Source organism: Notamacropus eugenii, chromosome 1 (assembly GCF_028372415.1).
Source record: "Notamacropus eugenii isolate mMacEug1 chromosome 1, mMacEug1.pri_v2, whole genome shotgun sequence".
NCBI classification, from domain to species: Eukaryota; Metazoa; Chordata; class Mammalia; order Diprotodontia; family Macropodidae; genus Notamacropus; species Notamacropus eugenii.
This window is the reverse complement of record NC_092872.1, coordinates 179714488-179737858: the sequence shown is the minus strand read 5'-3', so window position 1 is coordinate 179737858 and position 23371 is coordinate 179714488. Positions and strand designations below refer to the sequence as shown.

Genomic DNA, 23371 nt, shown 5'->3' with positions numbered 1-23371 from the left:
TCGAAAGAGTTTGACGAGACCATCCACGTGGGAAAACCAAATAAATAAATGGATAGAGAGTATGTCTTGTCCAGGTATTCTATAACATGCAATTGGATAGATAGTTCAGTTCATAGGACTAATCCAGTGGAGCAGTACAGATGGTCCCGAATGTAATTAGAAGAATAAAATGTGCTGAATTGCATTGTAGAATTGGCTCAGTGCTTTTGATGAGTCCAGTTTTCTTGAAATGAAAAGCCATCTTTTTAATACCAGTATTCTTTTGGCAGTGGGATCATGGAATGCTACAGTCTCCAGAGAATGAATGGTTCACCTAAAGAGTAGTGTAGAGAAATATTATGGGTATGAATAAGTTATTCACATGACCAATCAAAATTTGTACAGAAGAACTTTTACACTACGTAAAAGATAGCAACCAAGAAGTATGGGAAAGTGGCTAGTGGGACAGTGCACATGCTTTGTAGAGACTTAACAGGCCCCTAGCTCGTTGGCTGGACTCTCATGGAGGTTTCATGAGAAGACACTGACAAGAACTATACAAGATGGAATGATTTGAGTGAGTTGTAATCTGCACCATTGGAAATAATAACCACAATTGGAGCTGTAACTAGGATGGGACCACTCAAGGCTTTGTTCCAGGGCACTGAAATTTAAAAGTTTTTTATAGCAGTTATGCACTTTCAGTAAGATACAAGGGAAAGGAATAAGCGTTTATATAGTGCCTACTATGTGTTGGGTGCTGTGTAACTGCTTTTTACAAATTTAATTTCATTTGAAAACTCAAAAACGTACTACCTAGTTAGCAAGAATAATTAATTAAAAAAAAGAAACTACAAGAAGATAGTGCTTTCTTCCCTTACCCTCTCGCTTCTACACAAGTTAGACTTTTACCTCTTTACTGTCACCAACCCTCATCCCTGCTCCATTGTCTCCTGGTATACTGGGATCTCTGTCTATAGGAGTTGGTGTCTTGGGACCTCTGTCTCCTTCTAGCCTCCCATTCCCCTCCAAGACTTTTGTGTATTCATGGCCAAGTTTCTTCTGTAAGATTTACTCCTCCCTTCCCTCTATCCTAATCATCTGAATTTGCCTTTGAAGTTCATTTCAGGGCACCATGTGTGCTGTTTGTCCCGAGGCCAGAATTGCTAGTTCTGGCTCTCCGCATATTGATAAGGTCACAGATGTACTGAATATTGAAATAACTAAGTCATTTGTCCATACCACTGTAGATATTTGTAAAAAGCATAGAGGTCAAAGGGGCCACTTGGGAAGAAATTGGATTTGGAAAGATGATCACTAATTTTGCAGAATGCCTCAGTAATAGAAGAAATTAGTAGGCACATTGAGTTTTGGGGTACTTTCCTATTCCGAGGGCGAGGGTAGGGTATACAAGATGGGGAAGGGAAAAGGAAACTAGAGAGATGGTCTTTAAATCCCTTCCCTACAAGCCTGCTGGGAGGTCAGGGTTGCTGGAGTGGCAGGGATTAAAGTTTCAGGTTCCTCCCCTCTCCCTCCCTATTGACTTACCTTGTCACTAATTTAGACCTATAGCTAGTCAGAGGTCTGTTACAGACCTTCTTAAGAAATGCCTGTGTTTCTGATGGCTTTCTCCCCACCCCCTCAAAGTTCTGAAGAGCCCAATTGCTTGCTTGAATGATTTCCAAGCAGCTATTATGTTTCCAACCCCAGGTAATTGGCTTTACCAGTTATTAATGGATTACACTAAAGTGAAAAATGTCAGGACAGGGAGATGGGAAGGGGCATGACACCTCCTTGGCTTTGTAGTTTGGGGCTTCATCTTTCAGAGTGGTCCCCAGATTGAAGGTGCTTCCTCAATTGGGGGTCACTGATGGCATGACTGGAGTTGACTGTATTTGGTCTCACCATATGGCAGCTCTATAAGTTCATCCTGAAAAACACTTTCGTCTCTTGGGTTAAGAGGAAATGCAGGGGGAACCAGAGCGTACCGCATCGCTTGAGGAATTAGCTTCAGATAGGAAAACAGATGGGATAAGAATGACTCAAGAAGAACTTTATTGGTCAGATTCTAGAAAACAGGACTGCACTACTCTGCAGTTTTGATTATAAATCAGTGGCTTGCCCATGCTCCACCCCATCACTTCCTTCCCTGCCCCCAGAGCTGTTGCTTTCTATCTGATGGTTCTTAGCGTTTTATCTTCCCCATCAAGTCTGTGGGATCAGAGAGCAGCAGGTGCTGGGGCTGGGTGCTGTTGGACTGCTGTTGCCCCCACATTGTTAACAGGGTATCATTATCCTTGTCTGTTCTTTGCCAGGCACCGGCCAGGACTTGGAGAGCTGGTGTCCGGCCTCTTCCCCCCTCCTCTCCCTAATGCTGGACATGTAGGAACATAGCCCTTAGGAGCTCAGGACTATGCTGTTCTCCACCTTTTTGCTTGCTATTTAATTGTGCAGGTCTGGTACTCTGGCCCCCCCCATTTCCCTACAGCATACAGCAGCCAGACCTAGGGACACTGCAGAGAAAAATCTTCCTGCAGCCATTATTTCTAATTCTAAGACTGTCACTATCCAGGTTCACTACATTGGGCCTCCTCTTTCCCACGTGTGCTGCCAGGCCAGTGAAACGGGCATTCGGACTTAGAACATAGAAACAGAAACAGAGACACAGGAAGCTTAGAAACAGCCATATTTCTTGCCTTCCACGTAAACCTTTTCATTGTCACTAGTTCTCATTTTCCAGCTTATTACATTTCCCCTGTTTTCTTAATGTATTTCCAAGCCTACAAGTACTCCTTCACCCTGAAAACGAGTGTCCCCCCAAAAATGAGGTTGGGATAGAAGAAAGTTATCACCTAGTGTAATTAGAATGGAAGGAGGAGGGCATTGTATTTAGCATGGCATAGGAAACTGAAAAAAACCCTGAATAAATTCAGTCTCCCAAGTGGACGGACTGGAATTCAGTTAGAAACTATCTTGTTACATATATGCTGCAGTATTTATTGTCTGATGGGAATCTCGTGTGGGGCACACCATCAAGCTTACAAGGAACCTTGATGAAGGAATTTTATGAGGGATGAAACTTCCGCTTTGGGGCTCTGTGCTCCTGAAAAACTGTGTCCTTTTCCATAAGCCTCCCCGGAACCTCTCTCTTTAGTCCTTCACTGCTCTTCCAATTCTACCTTGACCCTAAGATCCCTTGGAGAATGAGGAAGACATTTCACATTGTGTTGCCATTTTTTTTTTTTTTTTTGCTACAAGTTCCAACAAGCTGGGGCCTGACTGTGTTCTCACTTTGTTTGGCAGCTCCTTTGTGACAGGGACGGCTTGTTGTGGACATGTCTCACCCCTAAGAATCTGGGACCTCACTAGGTAAGAGAATTTTCTGAGTTGCATGCCTCCCTTTGCAGCAGGGATTTGGGGGATGGGAGGCAAAAAAGGTGGGGAAAAAAATAGACTCTCTCTGATTCTACCTTTACTCTAGGTAAGATGGTCCAGTGACAACCTCATGTCTAGAAGATATGATGTCCTCAGCCTTTACCACATGGTTAGGATGTTGAAATAATTTATAATATGTAAATAATTGGGCCTACAGTGTATTACTATAATAACAGCTTGGATTTATAGATCTTCTTTCTCCTGAGGACCTCCAAACCCTGTGCACACAGTCCCATTTATCCTCACAGATTTTTTTAAGTAAGAAGAAATTTTTCTATCTGATTAATTTTTTTGTTAGTCTTTCTTAAATACCACATTTCATTGTACCGGCAAAAGCATTTTTCTAGCTTGTACTCTTCCTCAATGTCTCTGGCACTTGTTTGTTTCCTCTACCTTTCCTCTGATAGAATTATAGTGTCAGAGCTGGGGACCTTTGAGATAGTCTAGGCAAAATCTGTCATTTTACAGATGAGAGACTGAAACTTGGAGGTGTCAAGGACCTGCCCCAGTATCATGGGACTAATAAATGGTGTAGTCAGTTTTTTAAACCAAGTTCTTTTGCTTGGCCACACATTCAGCATCCTCTTTTTTTTAGATGTTTAATTATTACCCTTTTCTTTTTTTTTTTGACATCACTGTTATTTCTCAGTGGTCCTTTGTCCTTAGTAAAAAATAAGTAAAGTCAAGCAAAATAAATCATTTCACTGGCCATATCTGTCTGAAAACATATGCCACATTCACATCTCCAACTGACTTTCACACATTTCAAACTAGATGTCCAGTAGACATCTTAATTTCATTACATCCAAAATGGCACTCATCATCCTTCCCTTTAAACCCTCCCTCTGTCTTCCCTATTGCAGTAGAGAGCAACACCATCCTTCCTGTCCCTCAGGCTTGAGACCTAGAAGTCATCCTGGACTCCTCACTATCTCAACCCCTCCCCCATATCCAAATTTATACCAAGGCCTGTTGATTCCACCTCTGCAGCATCTCACATTTACCCCTGTGCCTCCTCTGGCACTACCACCATTCTTATTCGGGCCTGAGTTACTGTAGTAGCAGTAACTGGGTCTGCTGGCCTCAAGTCTCTGGCCATTCTAGTTCATCCTCCGTTCAGCGATGAAAGTGATTTTCTTCAAGCTCGAGTCTGATCATGTCTCCCCTCCCCCCAAGAAACTCTTGGGGCTTCTTATTGCCTCCAAAATAAAATACAAAACACTCTGTGTGGCATTTAAAACCTTTTGTAACCTGGCCTCCTCCTACTGTTCTAGTCTTCTGATACCTTACTTCTTGCTAAGTCTCTTCAGTCCAGTGATACTGGCCTCCTGGCTGTTCCATGAACAAGATATTCCACCTCTAGACTCCAGGTATTTTCTCTGACTGTCCCCCAAGCCTAGTCTAATAACTGAATCCATGGGAGCTGATGCATTACCAAGCAAAATAATACAGAGGGAGAAGAGAAGGGAGCCTTGGGGATGGACACCTGTTGGGACTGTGACCTGGATGAAGAATCACAGAAGAGACTGAGGAGGGATCAGACTGACTGAAGGAGAACCAGCAGAGGGTGGTGCTGGGAAAGCCCAGAGGGGTGGACCCTACCTCATCCTTGCCAGTCTGGCTGCTCTGAGCTGAAGCCTCCGTGTGCTTTTAATGCACATTTTTCTTCTTTTTAGTGGCTTGAAGCAGTTTTTTATAGCACTGTTGATACTTTACTTTTCTCCTTTCAAAAATTGCATGTTCATTCCTTTTCCAGCTCCATGATCAATGTGGCTGCTTGTGTTTTATGAATGGTCATTAGTCCATATTCCATATTTTCCTAAAGACACCTTTACAGCGTAGATATCTTGTTTCCTAAACAATGTTTGCTTTAGATGACATTCCTATGCAAGTTATTCCTGTAAGCATCCTGTGCCTACCTAGTACCCAACCATCAGACTACTGTTAGTTTTATTTTCCTTTCTACACTTGTGCAAGCCTCTGTCTCTTGATGGTGAAGCTTTGTGCCTCTTTTTGCCCAGGAAGAGCTTGGGAGAACTCTATGCAATTTATTTGTCTTGTATTTTTGTTGCTTTGGAGGGAAGGGAGATCTTAGTGCTTGGTGCTTAAATATTATATAGTTGTTTGTAAAGGGGTCCCTGAGGTCTTTTAGCTACCTGGAGTCGCCTCAGTCATCTGCCTGGAGGGTCACAATAGTAACAGAGCCACTTAGACACTCTGTCCAGAGACAGAGAGAAGTTGAGGAACTGAGAATCTCGGTGCCTGGGGGGAGAAAGGGGTTCTACACTGCCCCAATAGTAGAGCTTCTGAAAAGTTAAAGGTCAGCACTTGGCCAAAGCCCTAAGGACATTCCTAAGACTTCAGGTGTCAAGAATCCAGTCAGACTAGAACTTTTAGAGAAAAGCTCTTTGTACAGCTTCCCAGGGAAGGTCTCAGCAGGACCTTCAGTGCAGGGAGCTCTAGCCAGCTGGAAGGACCAGGGCTGACCATTGAAAGGTCTCCCTTGAGCTATTATCAGTGGAAACCAGTGTTTTTCTCTTTTTGTGGGAAGCTGCTTTTAACTCCTGTATCTCACAACCATGACTCTGCTTTTCCTCTAGACTCCCAACCCTCCCCAAATTCCCATTTGAATAACTAATTTTGACATTGACTTAGCCCTGCCTCCATCTTTAGTTCTTGCTGCAGCTTGTGCTGCCCTCTATTCTCAGATAACTTAAAATTTTTTTTCATTCTTTTTTATTTTGAACTAAACAACCAGATGAAATGAGCATATCCATATCCTTTGTAAAACAGAAGGAGAGGATTATACATGAAACTGCAAGTCTATTACATACGGCTTGATTTTTTTTTATATCTATAATAAATTTAATATGTAACTTTCAAAGCTGTCCTGCTTGTTTGTTATTTTTTCTGACCTTCCTTAGACCAGATACCTTTTGGACCAACCATCTAAAACATGTGTTTGTCAAAAACTCCTGATATTCTCTCTTTTTTCTCTCCTGGATTTCTCTATAGCAACTCCCCCTTCTTCTGAAGGCACTTACCACACACGAGGCAGCTATCTCCAAGAGCTAACACCACTGCTGCTACTCCCCCTTTTTTATCCTGTTTTTCTCCCCCTGTTCTTCATTACTACCCTCCATCCCATGTTGTTTCCCTCCTCTCAAGTCACTCATTCCCTATAGTTGTCACTTTAGTTGTCACTGCCTTTTGCCCGCATTTCCTTACACCATCACTGTGAGTCAAAAAGGTGACTTGCCTGAGGTTATTTAGTTGAGTCTTTTGGCACTATTACTGGAATCTAGTTCTTCTGTTTCCCCCTAGCCCTTGATTTTTAATTAAGAAGATGTCATTGTTAATGCAGTCACTTCACATTTGAAGGGCTTTCTCTGTTCAGGAGATGCTTTCTCAGGGGCCCGTTGAATATAGACTTTTAGGACAGCCTATTTCAGGCATCACTGCATTGAAGTCAACAGTGACTACCCCAATAAGTGTGTGTGAGAAAGCTTAAATTTTGGAAGCACCTTTAAAGTATGCTTTTCCATAACTAAACACAAGATGTATTTATCCATTGAACTCTGTGGAGCAGCGGTGCCATGGAGTTGCCTCTCTGTCACCTAGTAGATATAGGAAAAGCAAAGAGCAGAAGGGAGTTGGGGTCTTCTCAAAAGAAAAAGAAGAGTATATATGGCACAGACCTAATCGATGTAGTCAGAAGAGGAAGTTAGGGTCAGAGGGAAGGCCTGGGGCTAAAATGAGGGGCAAATGGCTGGGATGGGGGCAGTTTGTTACCTAGGAGAATGCTGTGCATTTGATTGGGATGCTGAGGGGATGAGCTCTCCAACCTGCTTAAGAAGGTTGAGGGAAAAACAGTAATCCTGAGGATTGAGTTACATACTAGTAACCAATTAAGGATTGGATCCAGCACTTGTCTTCCATGTCTGAAGCTGTAATCTTGGGCCCATGACACCTTGACTGAGCTGGCCACAGCCATTGTGGCTAGTGGTTACTGTGGGGTTAAGTCAGTACAAACCCCAAGTCTGCTGGCTGATTGTTGGGTACAGATGTGAAACTTCTTCCAGGTGTTTTCTGCCCTTTTACTCTCCATTCCAACTTCTGTGTACTTTCCATTCCAGCCCAGTCTTCCATACCTACTCTAAGGAGGAGGATGAGGGCCACAGCCACCCTATCACAGCAGGGTCTATACATTTTTTAAAATGTTGATGTATTTTATCTTCATTTTCTGATATTTCCCTTTCCTCTCTCCCACCTCAAGAGCCATTCTTCATAACAAAGAATCAAAATGAACAGAAAAAAAGTCATCTCACAAAATGAACCAACATATGAGCAGTGCCTGACATAAGTTCCACACCTGTGCCCTCCACTTCTAGGTTCGGGGAGGCAGGTGCATTCCCATCTCTTTTCTTGGGAGCCAAACTTGGTCATTATGATTCAGGTGTTCAGTCTTGACTTTTATGTTTGTTTTTTCCATTTATGTTATTATAGGCATTTTGTATATTGATTTCCTGGTTCAGCTTACTTCCCATTGAATCAGTTAATATTTTCTCTTGCTGTATCCATCATTTCTGATTCATCATATTCATCATTTCTGATAATACAGTAATAATATTATGTTACATTCATATAACATGATTTGCTTATATATTCTCCAAGAGATGAACACTCTATTTCTAGTTCTTTGTTACTACAAAAAGTGCTGCTAACAATATTTTGTTGTCAATGGGATCTTTCATTTTATCTTTGACTGCCTTGGAATATTACACCCTAGTAGTTTCCACTGGGTCAAATGATGTAAACATTTTAGTCACTTTCTTAGCATAATTACAAATTGCCTTCCAGAATGACTGAACTGATTCATCCAGGTGGTACAGTAAATAGACCTGAAGTCAGAAAGATCAGAGTTCAAACCCAGCTTCAGGCAGTAGCTGTGTGAGCCTGGGCAAGTCACTTAACTTCTGTTTGCTTCAGTTTCTTCATTTGTAAAACGAGGATGACAACAGGACCTACCTGCCATGGTTATTGTGAGGATCAAATGAGATAATAAATGATGAATAAATAAATAAGATAATAAATAATAATGCACAGTGCCTGGCACATAGTAGATATTATATAAATGTTAGCTCTCATATTTCATTCATAGATTTATCAAGTGTGCCAAAAATGTGACACTCCAAGCATGTCATTCCATAATTCCTCCAGCATAGACTGTTCCCATCTTTGGTCATTTTGCTGGGTGTGAAGTTATAAGTCACAATTATTATTTGGATTTACATCAGTCTTAATGCATTATTTCATATTGTTATTAATAATTTGAAATTCTTTTGAGAATTGTTTGTTTGTTCATCATGAGAGACTGTGTGGTGCAGTGGACAGAGAGCTGCCATTGAAGTCTAGAAGGCCTGAGTTCAAGTATGATTTTTGACACATGGGAGGAGGATGGGAGGAGGAGTGTGTCTGGGCAACTCTCTAAGACGAAGTGTTAGGGAAGGTGCTGACCATTTTCCTCACCTGGGGATTTCCTTCTATGTTGAAATCTCAGGCCCATTGCCTATCCCCCTATCCCTTGTTCATCTCCTTTAACCAGTTGTCCATTGGAGAATAGCTCTTGGCCTCAGGTATTTTTGTGAGTTCTCTATAGATCATGATTACCAGCCCTTAACAGATGTTTGATGCAACATATTTTTCCCAGTTGGCATATTCCCTTATCTTTACCCTTTAAAGTTATATATCAGAAAACTTAGTTTGTGGAAGATATTAGATATGGAGTGGTAATATTAGTGGCTTCAACTGATGATAGAATTCTTATTAATTCTTTAAGAGGAGTAGGGTGGGGCAGGGTGCAAATCACCATATGTTCCTCTGTGGATCTCTGAGTTTCTGGCCTGAAGCAGGAGACTAGGAGGAAAAGCATTGCTGAAGATGCAGTGATCCTAGTGCAAATCCTGACCGAATTGTTAACTGAAAGTGAGTTTGACTGGGTCAGCTGCAGAGAAAATCATGGTGTTTGACAGATGGGTTCATGAAAATGGGACTTTGGGGAGCATCTTTGATGACTTTTCTCTTTTACAAAGACCATATGTGATAATGTTAACACTCCCTGGCCCCCCCCCCCAAAAGTGTGCAGACACCATAAATATAGTAGGTACTCTTAGTGACAGGGTTGAAACTCTGAATTGAACAGAGAACCCCAAATATCATAATACATTGTTTCACCAAACCCCAAATTGAATTTGAACTCAAATTCTGTATTTTTAAGTGTATCAAAGGGCAATAGAATTTATAACTTGAAGAGACTTTAGAAATCATCCAGTGGTCCATAACAAGCTCAGAACCTTGCACATAGTAGGTGCTCAATAAATATATGTTGAATGAATGAACAAACCAGAATTTTAAAAGAAAGCAAGCTCCTTGTATCCTGCTTCAAGCTGGACCTGAACCTGTATGTTTTGAACTAGATTTGTAGAAAATTGAATTTGAGGTCCTGTGTCAAACAGACACTGACATCTCTTCTGGGACTGGGCAACGAGCCATTCTTCTTGAGTCTTCCTGAGATTAGAGGAACTTCTGTCACCTGAATCCTTGGTGCTGCCTTGGAGGTGACATATTATTTCCTACTTAGTAGCCCTAACTTTCCCCAAGTCCTGGCCCAAAGTGCTAGAGCCGGAAAGTATGCGTCAGACTTGGGGTCCTAATGGAGGTGTTTGCTGTCGAGGGGGGAGATGGACAGAGACAGGGTGACTGTCTGTAGCTGCTTTTCCCAGAGAAGCCTAAACAGATAATAAAGCCATGTAGAAAATAGGATTAAGGTAATGAACGGGCAGGATGGAGTTTGATCTTTCAATAAAGCCAAAGCCTGACTGACAGGCCAATCCAAAAGGTAGAACAATATTGCCGGCAGGACCTGGCCGGCTGCTCTGGCTTCAGTATGGGATGGATTCTTTGCTTTTAACCTGTCACAGTTGAAATGCGAGGAGCCGCTGGATTTTTCCTTTCATGTATGTTGGGGGGGGGCGGTGTACAGAGGTGGGAGGGTCCATTCTGAGCAGTGTCTCTCCTGCTAGCTGCCTGTTCTGGATCCAGTGGGCTTCTTGGCATTTTCTTATTTCTTAAAACTTCCCTCCACTGACTGAGGAGTGATAGACTAGGCTAATGGGAAGGGGCTGTGGAGTTGGGGAACTCCCATGGGAGATAGATCCTGAAGGCTCGGCTACCTCCTCAGGAAGGCTTCTAGTTGTGCTGCCCTCCCTCCAGGATTTACTGCCTTTAGTTTGGGTTTGTGTATCTGTGCATATGCTGTGTCTCCCTAAAAGAATGTGGGCTTCTTGAGGGTGGACCTCTTTCCTGCGTCTTTTTATCTCCAGAGTCTAGAAGTGTCCAGCTCATTGCAGAAACTCAGCCAGTGCTTTTGAATAAACGAATAGTAGCAGTAATAGGCCCTTTAAAGTTTACAGAGGGCCTTCTTCACAACTCCATGAGGCTGGGAGCAAGAACATTCTTATTATGGGGAAACAGACTCAGAAAGATGATGTCCAGGATCATACGCCTACCAAGTGCCAGGGCTGGTTGGTATTTAGACTCAGGTCTCCATGAACAGCCAGTTCAGTGCCCTTTCCACTGTGCAGCACTGTGCTCTCACACAGCCTCACAGCGACTTTGAAAGCTTCACCCTGTCAGGAGTACAAAGGACCCCATAAACTCCCATGAGCCACACTTCAGTCAGCTCATTACAACTCCATCCCTTGCATCCAGCACCTAGGAGTTTTAGGGCAGTGGTGCAAGTGTGGAGAGTGCTGGGGAGAATACAGGTACCAGGACACAGCCCACCAGTGCTAAAAATCCCTGGGTGCCTTGGATTAGAAAGTACAGCTTGTCTTGTTTTCTCCCTGCGTCCCTGCCCTCCCAGCCTGTTACCTGTGAGCTCGGATATGTGGATACTGCTGAACTTTTGAGGAATTGCCAAATCGACTCTCTAGTATTCCCTTGGACACTAGGCCCTAAGGATGGGGGCCGGGTAAAGATAGCTCCCTGACCCAAAGAGTAAGTAGGTGGTCTGGTGGCTCCACCCCTGAGGCTGAAATACACTCCCCAAGGATTTAAAGCTAATGACCTTTGTGCCTTGATGTGCTTAGCTTCAGGCAGTATCAGCCTTTGCCTGTGGTTGTAGCTATTGCAGAGTGTATATTTATTTGGTGGGGAAAGCTATCACTTTACTCCAGAAAGAAGGACTTGCCCAAACCATCTTACTCTTGAGATGCTGAATGGAGAATCCCTGGGAATCAGCCCATCATCTCCTGTTCCTCTAGCTGTATCTGAACAAAATCTTGTCTAAATTATGTGTTCTGAGCTTTGGGAAGGTCTGGAGACCTCGCCCAGCACCTATTCATCTAGCCAGCAGCCTTCCGGATGCTCAGTATACCTTAAGGGCTATGCAGAATACCTGTAATGGGCCTTTTGGAAGGCATAATAATTAAAATTCTGGTGTGGCCTACCCCTCATGTAGGGGCCTTTCTTAACTCTTGTGGTTTTTTTTTTCTACAAAATAACACTTATTGCTGGTCAATTTGCTCTTAATCAGACATCAGTTAACATGGCCCAAGCCCCAAGCGCAGCCCTACATACTGGCGCTGGCCCCCAAGTACTCCAGTCTCCATGAATGTATGTAAAACCATTAATTGCCCATAATACACATATACTCCCTCTTTATCTTGTTTAAATCCTTTCCTTCTAGGGCCAGCTGAGGTATCATCTTTTCCATGAGGCCTACTATGATTCTCTCCCCTCTTCACCCTAATTTAAAGGGATTTTTCCCCTTTTTTTCTTAGAGTTTTTGGATCTCATCATATTTATCATGTTCTACCTTATACTGTATTTATTGTGTTCATACTGTGTGGGATGGCTCAGGTCCCTACATAAATCAATTACTCAGAGGCCTCTCAAAGTGATGACAGAAAAGAGATTTATTCAATTCTCGAGAATCTGGACAATCCTACAGCAGTTCACCTGAAGTAGGAAAGCCGAAGACAAAGAAAAGGCAGTGATTTATATAGACTCTAATGCAAGTCCCTCCCCCCCCACTGACCGTTATTCTCATTAGCTGAGAATACGATCTTACATTCTAGACACGAAATCTAACCAATCCCTTTTGAAATGAAGACATTGAAGAATTAGGTAAACTTTATCCAATCATTGAGACCCTAATGTACTACATAGTTTTATATCCTTATATGGAATTATTCTGTTCTAAAAATATAGTAACCTTGAGCCTCTCAGTCTTACCTCACCCCTGGGAGAAGAATTACAATCTGAGAAGTCTTCACTAAACCTATCCCACTCAATACTGTATCCTCCTTGTTAAAGTGTAAGTTCCTTGACCATAAGGGCTGTCTTTTATTTCATCTTTGAGTGTGCCTTGCACATAGTAGGCACTGTCTCTGAGTCAAAATTGAGCTGTGAACCTTCATGAATCTTGGCCTAAATAGTGTCTCTCTCTCTCTTCTAGGTTCCTCCAGCATCCTGTACTGGCTTTTGTACTTGGGGCTTGCTCTAAGTCCTAAGACCAACCAGTGGTCTGGCCAGCAGGCTTCCCTTCTTTCTCATTTTCTCATAATGCACGTTCTGCCCTGGGGATCTTGGTTCTTTGAGGACCAAGTGAAGCACTGTCAGTTACTCCGGGCTTTTTGGCATTTTTCTCCTCCCTTCCCTGCTTAAACTCCCCCATGTCTCATATAAGTGGGGAAAGACTGGCTGTATCCCCTCTTTGTTGCCTTCCCTTGAATCTTATGGTGCTCCCTCAGAAGTTGTCAGGCATGTTTGAGCAAGTAAGGAGTACCGAGTCTGTGCCTCCCCTCCTGGGTCAGCACAGAGTCAGTGCTTCGGAGAACGGAATGGCTGCTGTGGGAGGGTCAGGATGGAGCCAAGCTCCCTGCCCTCCAGAGGACGGGAAGCACTAGCCTCTCTCCCTATCACTCACCGAGGAGGTGGAGCCTTAGGGGGCTGAGCTCAGACCTATTGAGGGGTGGATGCCAGGAAGGAATGGGCAAGACCTGGAGAGGACCCTGCCTGGTGGACCCTGGTGGCTCCTGAAGCCCTGGATGTGTGTGGGGGTGGGTGGGGGGCAGCTGTTCGATAGCCACAATGCAAACCCTCGGGCGCAGGGCCTGTTTCTGTCTCTCCCCCTCCCCCGTGTCCCTGTGCACCCGAGGCCTCAGCCTCTGCTTAGAGTGATTAGGGGAACAGCCCCTCTTTAAAGTATCTGCCCTCTCCTTTGAAAGTATTAGTGACAACAGCTTTTTTCATTTTCTTTTTACCTCTTTAAGGAACCCTGTAATTTCTTTCTTCCCCCCCTCCTCTCTTCTCCCCCCTCTGTCCCCTCTTCCCTCAACTCTTTGAAATCGGCTTTTTGCCGGCTCTGACACCAAACTGATACTTTGCCGTTTCACTTCTCCTTATCCCTTTATGGCAACAGATGTTGAAATTTTGTATCCTTTTATCTGCCCGGCTGCCCCCTTCCTGTAATTACGTTCCCCTTGTTAGCAGTACAAAGTGGGCTGCTTCACAACTTGGCCTTTGAGCCATTGTGTCTAAACACGTGTGCGCACGCGTGCTGGTCTGTGCGTGTATGTGTGTTCGTGCCTGGGTTTTTAGTAATGGGCTCTTCAGTCCCGAGTAATGGGACTGGTTGTGAGGAGGGCTGGGTCTCCGCTGCCCTCCATTTGTCTCTGCCCCCTCAGAAGTGGAGTGCGAGGGGCTCCATCCAATTATTGCCGTGGTGACCCAGTCTGTCCTCCCCACCCCCCCCACCCCCCACTTCAGGTGTTCAAAGCCTGGAGAGAGCATGCTTTGGGCAGGGTCAAGGGGGAGTGAGAGAGTACAAATAAGAGAGAGAATATAAAGTGATTGCCGGGGAATTGATAGAGGCTTCAAAATGGGTTTATGAGCCAGGGAGTCAGGCTAGACAGACCTTACAGTAAGAGACCTGGGGCTTGGAATGAGTTAGAAAAGGCCAGGGGGCCGAGTTTTTGCCTCGTGTCCAGCTCCACTCATTTCCAGGATTCCAGTAAGCTGCGGCCAGTTAAACAAGCCAGATATACCTAGCTCTCCCCCTTCAATCTCTTTTACACCACCCTATGTGACTTTGGATAAGTCACTAATCTTCCTGAGCCTCTTTGCTCATCTGTTAAATGAGGGGATTGGACTAGATGATTTTTAAGGTCCTTCATTGAAGCTCCAGATCTGCAATCCTGTGGTCTTCTTCCAGAACAGTCTGGTCAGGGATTCTAGTATGTCAACTGGTGCTAAGTGTTTATCAAGTTAATGAATATTATATTAATTTACAATAAAATACCACAATTCCATAAGCAGCTAAGTGCCACAGCAGACAGGATGCTGGACCTGATGTCAGGAAGACCTGAGTTCAAATCAACGTCAGACCCTTATTAACTGTGTGACCCTGGGAAAATCACCTAACCACTGTCTGCCTCAGTTTTCTCATTTACAAAATGGGGGTAATAACAGTACCTACCTTCAAGGTCAAATGAGATAATGTTTGTAAGTTCTTTGCAAACTTTAAAGTGCTGTAAAATGTTAATTATCATGACCATCATTATTAAAGCATTATAAAGCATTTTTATCCTAACAACGCTATAACAGACAAAGCAAATTTTATTCCCATTTTACAGATGAGGAAAATGAGGCTCAGAGAGGTTAAGGGGCTTGCTTAGAGTCAGCACAAATAATATGTGACTGTGGTGGGAGTTGAGCCCATGCCTCCTGACACCAAACCCTTCACCCTGTTCTACTGGTCATCCACCCACCTCTGCCATTCTCTTCATCACCCACCACTCACCAGTGTGGGGCTATGGGGAAAATAGGGCTTTCATTTGTCCATACTCTTATGTTCCACTCTAATCTCTGGAAGTCTTTATTGCACCTAAATGCACATGGGTTGGGTAGGGCATGCCTGTGCTTTAGAATTTTACAGTCGTATACAGACGTAAAATGTGGAAACGACAGCAAAAACATGGTGATATGGGGAAAGCAGCAAACATAGAAACAGGACAAGGATTATGTGCATGAGAAGTGAAATGAGGAGTGAAGGAAGAATTTGGGAAGTTTTCTGATAGTGAAATAAGGAGTAAAGTAAGAATTTGGGGAGTTTCCTGATGGTAAGTTTTGGTCCAGGAAAGCTTCATGTAAGAAGTGGGCTTTCAGAGAGGAGCTGGGTACAGCAGCAGAAACCTTTCCTGGGGGGTGTACGGCTTTGAGGTGGGACTAGACAAAAGGAGCTGGTGAGTGGATCTTTTGGAAAATAGCAGGAGAATTTGTGTCCAAGAAGCCTTGGGTTTGGGGCCTTGAGGAGCATCTCATGCTCCTAATTATCCTTCTAATTATCCCCTTCCCACTTGCATGCACAGCCATTTGGTCACTGCTGCATTGGTAGGGCTGGTATGGGTTTCCTCTTGGGACCCTGTTCCTTGTAGGTCTCTCCAAATAGCTTTAGCTCTAAGGCAGTGGATATTGAAAATTTACTCATTAAGGGGGCTCTATGCCTTCAGGGTTAGCCCCCTTCCCTTTAGCTAGGTTTTCCCCATTTGTCCTGAAGTGAAGATTTTTTTACCACAAATATTTTTTAATCCTCTCCTTCTGTGATTGGCTGTCGAGATAGTTCCCTTTAGATCCAGCCTACCTCTCTCCTGCTCTGGGGTATGGGGGGCAGCTAAGTTTGCTAGGATAGGGTGACTCTCCTTTTTTCTGATGCCTGTTCTGAGGAAGCACCTAAAGGCATGAAGGTAAAGTCAAACTAGCATCTAGCTTTACTTCTTAGGCCTCCTGGAAAACAGCAGCCTAAAAAGGAGAGAGTGAAGAGAAGGTTCCAGCTCAGCCAACCCTTAGCAGTGCCTCATTCATCAGGCTCACACACATGGTCCAATCTGTCTTTATCTTTCCCTGGGTCGAAAGAGAATTAGTAGTAGAAAAAGAAAAGGAGGTGAATGGGGAGTCCCCCCTACACACTAGCCAGATACCTAACGAAAGCAGATGGCTTTGTTTGCCTTAGGATCCAGATTTTATTTTAGGTTTTTGTCTGCTCCACTAAAGGAGACCCCCAGTGCTCTCCCTCACTCCCCGCCCAGCCCAGAGGGGCTCCAGCATGGCTGCCCAGTTCCCACACAAGTGGTGCTAGAAGCCAGGGACTCAGCCCTCCTCCCCTCCTCCTCCTGTGGATGGTGAGAGGCTGAGGAGCATTCTTGACATTCTTTGTAGAGAAAAGGGGTGAAATGTCTGAATTTGGGGGTCACTGTGTTATACAAATTGCAATCTAATCGTTTTTTCCACGAACATACTTGGGCTAAGAAAAGAAGCCTGGGAGGAGGGAAGAGAAGGAGACAGACAGCTTGTTTTGTCCCTATTTCCCCAAAGTTTGGGGCCATTGTCGGGGGCAGTCCTCCTCCCCCTTCCCTTAGCCTTCTTCTGCCCCAGCAGCCAACAGTGGTTTTATAGTTAAATTGGTGGTAGGGATGATCATGGGGGGAGTTGGTATGCTGGGGGGCGGGGTGTCTACGGTGCCATTTTTGTTTGTTTTCCCAAATCAAAGCCCCAGCAGGAGGCCTGTGGCACTGCTGGGGCTCTATTTGAAGAGAAGGGCCATTTCCCAAAGCCCAGTGTGTCCGTTTATACTCTGAACTTAACCTCACGGGCACCGCACAACAGAACTTTCAGAGTCCTGGTGCAAGAAGGTAAAAAGAAATTGTATCTTTTTATTGGACCATTTGAAGTGTGTGTGGCCAATTCAGAGACCCCAGTGCAAAGGGGGAACAAATTTCTAGCCTGACCACCTCTGTTCTATAACCCTGACCCCCCTTCATTCCTGGCCTTCCGGGGCTCTGCAGCTGGCCTTGGATTGGGCTCACAATGTTTTGTTGGGGGCTTTCTGCACTTGTCCCTGATGCCTAGGGCCCCTGGTGCTGATATTCCAGGTTGGGACTAGGAAATAAGAGGAATAGTTTAAACTCCATTAGCTACCCAAACCCCAATACTCCCAGCTGTTTCTTGGTGCCAGTCCATCTTTGACCCAATTCAGATCTATGGCTTCTCCTTAAAGTCATGGTCCTAGGATCTGCTAGGTAAGGATATAGCCCTTCTGCCTTCTGATTGATCTCCCTTCCTCACTGACTTTGGTGAGGCATCTAGGATTCCACTGCCTTGAAATGGGTGAGTCAGTCCTCACTGGGCTCTGCACTCCACCCTCTCCCCCCAATTACCCCTCCAAGCCTGCTTCCCACCCCATAGCCTTTCATCTTCTATTTCAAACAAACAAACATGAAATTACTTCTCCAGATTAAAGGAGAGAGCCCCTCAGTCACTCATCACCACCTCACTAATGGGAGGTGGGGAGGGGGAGGAGTATACCAAACGGGACCCAAACCCAAGGGTGGAGGGAGAATTGCCCTTTCCCTCCACCCCACTCTCTAACCTTAGTGGCATATTCCCTGGGGAGCCGACGTGGAAGCAATCAGGGAGCCCAGTTGCCAGTGGGATATGACCCACTAGAATGGCATCCCTAACCTCTAGATAGACTCTCAGCCCCAGCCAAGGAACTGTATTTGATCAGATTAGGGGATGGTTTTGAGACAATGCTCTCTCATCCAACCTTGCTCTGGCCTCCCCATGGGAACCCTCAGGTGTGCTGAGTAGACTCAAGTCCCCTGCCTGTACTGTCTATCCTCACTCTAAATTGGGCAGTGCGTTGCTTGCACTGAGTAGCCCAGAAACCTGTTTCTCTTTTGGCCCTGGGTCTCATGAGGAGTGTAGGAATGAGAGGAAGGAAAGTCCTTTGCTGAATGGTCCTGCCCCTTAGGATGGGTGCTGGGCAGGGGCAATATCTTTCTGAATCAAGGTTCTTCCTCCTGACTCTCTGGTAACTTGATAAAATTGACCCTGTGTTTCTAAGCCATAAAGGCAGCATGGCTGAAGGCGAAGTGCTAGAATTCTGCACTTTGGAAATTCTGGAAAAAATGGTAGTCAGGCCATCCCACCTCCTCTCAGTTATCCTGCTATTCCTCAAGGTCTCTAGTCTGTTTTTCATCTTCCTTTGTAGGATTTCTTTTTCCTCTCAGAATTTCTGTATCTTCTACTTCCCAAGGCTAAGGTCTAGAGACCCTTCTGATTTGTTTACAGGTGTGAACATTCTGTAGAAGTCAGTTCTACATGTTTCAGTTGTAGACAACTCAGTTGTAGACAACTCTTGAAGGAGTTCATGGGTCAATCCTGAGGACTTTTTGGAGTTGGGAGCCTTCAATACCCAACTCTTCTTTTTTTCCTTTCCTGTCCTGCAAAAACACAAAACCCAATACGCTGGCTGCCCAACCTAACCCAGGGTGGGAGGGATTAACAGGTGCACTTGATGTTGGGGGGCGTTGTTAGGACCAGCAGGCCTCCCTAAATGGTTGCTAGGGGTCTGGCATCAGGGGCTAGGTGGCTGCCCACTGCCGCGGTCACGGAGGGAATTACACAGCCACAAAGAAATTGTTATTCCCTGTAATCTGCTCTCTGGAGAGCAGGGGTGGGGGAGCAGGCTGGGCCCAGCAGGCCAGGAGCTGTGATCACAGAGGCGTGCTGTTGCAGAGAGAAGGATGGGGGCCAGGCCAGGGCCAGGGCTGGGGCTGGGGGGCTTTTGCCTTCTGAGCTGGGAACGACAAGGCCCTGCTGCTAAGCTGTTTTCTCAGCGATTTCTCTCCCCAGATACAAAGGTGTTTACTTGTTTTACCATCTCCTGAAACTCCCCTTCTCCCTTTGTGTGGTCTTTATCCCTGACGAGGTTTGAGCCCCAGATTACAGGGAGGAATTAAGGCATTGGGCTTGGGCAGCTCAGAGCTGTGGTGACCCATGGGATCAAGGACTATAAAATAACCGCATGTGTCGGGGGAGAGCCTGACCTCTCTGGCACAGCCCATTCATTGTCCTGAGATGGAGTCAGCCTGGGCAGCAGGCGGCCAAGGGAGCAGGTGTGACTGCAGGCTGAACCTCCTGATGCATTGGAGCACTTTCCTAGGGGGTTGTGAGAGCCTGAGCAGAGGAAAAAGACTGGGGTTGAGTTTTCTAGCCAATATCCTCTGGCCCCTGGTACAGGTGTAGAAATAGCAGGTCATTATGGCAGGAAGATGGGTTTGGGTTGAGGTAAAGTTAATTCACCTACCATCCTACCCAGACCAGCTAAGTGTTTGTTTTGTTTCTTCTAGGGGGACCCACAGGGAAAGCATACAGCACCCTCACCCCAAAGTATAGGCTCCAAGAGGAGAGTGTTTTTGTGGTTTCCAGTCATTTGAAGGTTGTAGAATATCCCCAGAACTAGATGAGGCGATGATGCCTCTCGGAATGTCTTCTGAAGCGTGGACATGCTCTCCTCTCATCTCTCCTTTCCTGTTTCCTCAGCGGGCAACTGATGACCCACTTGGGCCGGGACTTTCACCGAGGGGCTGGAGTGCTGGATGTCCTGTATGAGACACCCTCTACGCTGCTGTCCTGTGGCTATGACACCTATATCCGATACTGGGATATCCGTACCAGCTCCCAGTGAGTACAGCCACCAGACCGGTGGAATCAGGAGTGTGGTCTGTACAGCTCTTGCCCCATCCCATTCTTGGCTTTCTCCCCCCAAGCTCTCCTCATAATTATAGCTGGGGCTAAGGAACACAAAGCTCTAGTTTGTTTAAGCCATTGTGGGGAAGGCTTAAGAGTTTAACTAGGGGTTGGGTCAGAACTCAGGCACCTCAGTGTCACACTGCATAGGGCCCAGAACTCTGCTGCCAACATAAGCTCCCAGGGTAATGCCATGTAACTGTATTGTCTCCCTCAAAGGTCGGGCACATTCCCGGCTCCTTTTAGCAAACATTACTGGCTCTGTAATTGGTCATTTTTTTCTGAACTCACTTGGATCCATGTGTATTTCCTGTCTGTAATATATCTCTTAGAGGTAATGAGCCCTCTGAGTGACTTAGGTCTTCCTTTAATTTGCTCTAAACTTAACATTCTCAGGCTTCAAAGCAGATAACTCATCCTAGAGTTTCTGGATTTTATGGTTACACACACGTGCACACACTCAGTGTTTATCATTTTGCAGATTTTGATCCTGCCCTCTCAGCCTTCTTCTTTACAGACTGAAGTCACTGCCCTTTCAGTTTGTCTTCAGGAGTCCCTTCTTGCCTTCCACTCCTTGAGTCCTTCTAAGTGCCGGTCTTGGGCCTTTTCCAGTTCCATTACATCCTGTGCATTTTTTCTAGGTGTGGATGGAGACATAGGTTAGGAGGATGTGTGGGGCATCACTGTCCATATCTTTGTGGCCATAGCCACTCACAGGATCAACTTGTTCAGTGGCTCCTAAGTGCCTTTCTTGGGTCCTAGACTGGAGCTTTTTAGTCCCTGTGTGGCTGGCCTGCCACTGCCACTTTCTGACCATTCACATATCTCTTAGATGGCATTCCCATCATCTTGCCTTTGTACTGCCTCAAAAATTACATTTAATCTTTAGGCCTGGAGATTTCACAGTGGATTCCTTGTAGCAAGACTCCTCCCCCAATTCCTCTTCATCTACATTTCTCTTTTCACCCTCAAAAAACTCTGGGAGCAGACACAATTACCCTCGGTAGGAATCATGTTTCTTTTCCTTGGTGGGTTGTTTCTGTTAAATATTTGGAAGTTCAGGCTTCTCTACCTTCTCTTCTGCCAAGAATCTACAGTCCCATCATTACCTCTTTGATATAAAAGCACTCGAATTGCTTGGTGCTGAGTCTGTTAGTAGATTTTGGTGATGGGGTGCCCTTGACCATCCTGTGTTCCTTTTTTGGAAAGGAAATGTGTGATGGAGTGGGAGGAGCCTCATGACAGTGCCCTCTACTGTGTGCAGAGTGATGGGAACCACATGTTGGCCAGTGGCTCCTCCTACTATGGTGTGGTACGACTGTGGGACCGACGCCAGAAAGGCTGCCTGCATGTGAGTATCTCAGCCCTCTTACCATTTCATCCCTGCTGTAGCTGATACAACACCAGGTCTCTGTGCCTGCCCTGACTCCCTCCCTTAGACCCATGCCCAAGACAGTCATAGCTCAGACTCAGCCACAGCTCCTTGTAAGGGAGGAGGTTTAGGGATCCTTGGATATAAGACTTAATGACAGTCAGTAGTATCCTGGCACCTGTTCTTACCCCTCCTCATTTACCTTCTCATGTATCTGCAGGCCTTCTCGCTGTCATCTCCAATAAGCAGCCCTGTGTACTGCCTACGTTTCAGCACTACACACCTCTATGCAGCAGTAGCCTCTGCCCTCCATGTTCTTGACTTCAAGACTCCGTGACTGGCTGCCCTTGACAGTAAACTCATCCCTCCCCACATTGGACCAGGCAGGAGGCCTACTCGGGATCAGCCTCCCTAGTCCCAGCCTGAAGAGAGCAGCAAATAACCCTGTGATCATCAGGCTCTGTGCTTTTTAAACCAAAGACCACTGGCATTTGGTAGTCTCAATGTTTCCATTTGGGAGAAGGGCTGTTCCCTATGTCCATACCCAGCCAGCCAACTACTTTGGAGCCTGCTAACCTAAGAGAGTGGGGTCTGGACTGGGGACTCTGTCTTTGCAGGACCTGGGGGGAGGTGGATCAGTACTCCAACATGTGCACCCAGCCTGCAAAGACATAAGAAACCTTCATAGCCTTCTCAACTGGCCCATCATCCCATGTATCCTTCTCTCACTATCCTTCCTGCTGGACGGGATCAATTCAACTCCTCAATCAGGACCACGTATAGATGAAACAAGCCCAGGCCCCTGGGGAGAGAAGAAGAGTAGGACTCATTTTTGGAAAGCATTCAGGCCCTGAGCTCCCTAGGCAAACCAGAGGATATTGGAGATTCAGCTGGTTTGAGTTCTGAACCAGTCTCTCTGGCCTGACCCTGTTTTGTGGGATACTATGGGAAATTATATTTTTAATTTATTTTTTTAAATAAACCTTAGCTGTTAATGTGGAGTCTGGCAACTCTCTTAGTACCCATAGAGGGAACCCAGCAGATTGAGATTTTGTTTGCTTTAGGGATAGAAAATTAATCCTAGGTCCTAATTCTTAGCTTCTATTTCCCACCTTGACCCCTAGAACTTCCTCAGTGACACTGGGCTGGAAAGGTTCCATTCTTATAGAACATTATACTGTAGCCACTGTCCTGTGTTCTTCCTGGTCTCCTCTCTACTTCTGTCTATAATATCCTGTCTAGGAGCTGTAGCTTCTGTCTACTTGGTTTTTCTCTTTTGTGATTCTACAGACTAGCCTTGTGTTATCCCCATCCCCATCCTGCCTTGGGGTGAGGCAGGTCTACTACACACTACAACTCTGCCCATCGACTTATATTTCTAACTGGTCAGGTTTATACAACTTCCACCATGGGCTTGGAGGATATTTAGTCCTTACTCTGTGTGTTCCCACTCATAGTTCCAAGAAGCTATGTTTCTTGTTAAACTCTATTGGATAGACCAGGCCTCCCCTCTAGCATATACCTTGACTTTACATACACATTCAGAAAGTCACAAATCCAGAAGGAATAATGCCTCATTGTTACCATATTCTTGACCATATTGGCCTTCCTGCTCAACCCAAGACTACTGAAGGCCAGGCTGTGCTGAAATTGTAGATTAAAAGTGAGGGAAAGAAGGGTGACCAGGCCTTCCCTACAGATTTACACAGCCGCACTATGCCTCTCAGCTCCTTCTAGGCCCCAGAAAGCATGAAGAGAGAAGAGCATTTAATGCCCAGTAAGGACCTTAGACCAGAGCAGAGGCTAAGGCTTACACTGAAGCTCTCATACTAGGGAAGGATCCCCACAAGATTCTTGGTCAGGTGCAGACTGGACCAGATTGCCTCTGAGATCTCACCGTGATTTCGTGAAAAGAAGCTCCACAGAGAA

General features: G+C 45.3%; 1 protein-coding gene across 3 annotated transcripts in view; it reads left to right on the top strand.

The window, feature by feature from the left end:
* FBXW4 (F-box and WD repeat domain containing 4) overlaps nt 1-22437 on the top strand; it is a 120100-nt gene extending 97663 nt beyond the window's left edge. For 2 of the 3 annotated variants that reach the window (XM_072620591.1, XM_072620582.1), the window contains exons 6-9: nt 3283-3348; nt 19864-20004; nt 21280-21421; nt 21663-22437. In XM_072620591.1, the coding sequence (XP_072476692.1) occupies nt 3283-3348; nt 19864-20004; nt 21280-21421; nt 21663-21779 (466 nt within the window). In that variant the 3' untranslated portion in view covers nt 21780-22437. The remainder of the gene's footprint in view (nt 1-3282; nt 3349-19863; nt 20005-21279; nt 21422-21662) is intronic. The other variant, XM_072620600.1, reaches the window with a different exon arrangement.
* Nucleotides 22438-23371: the final 934 nt, after the last annotated feature.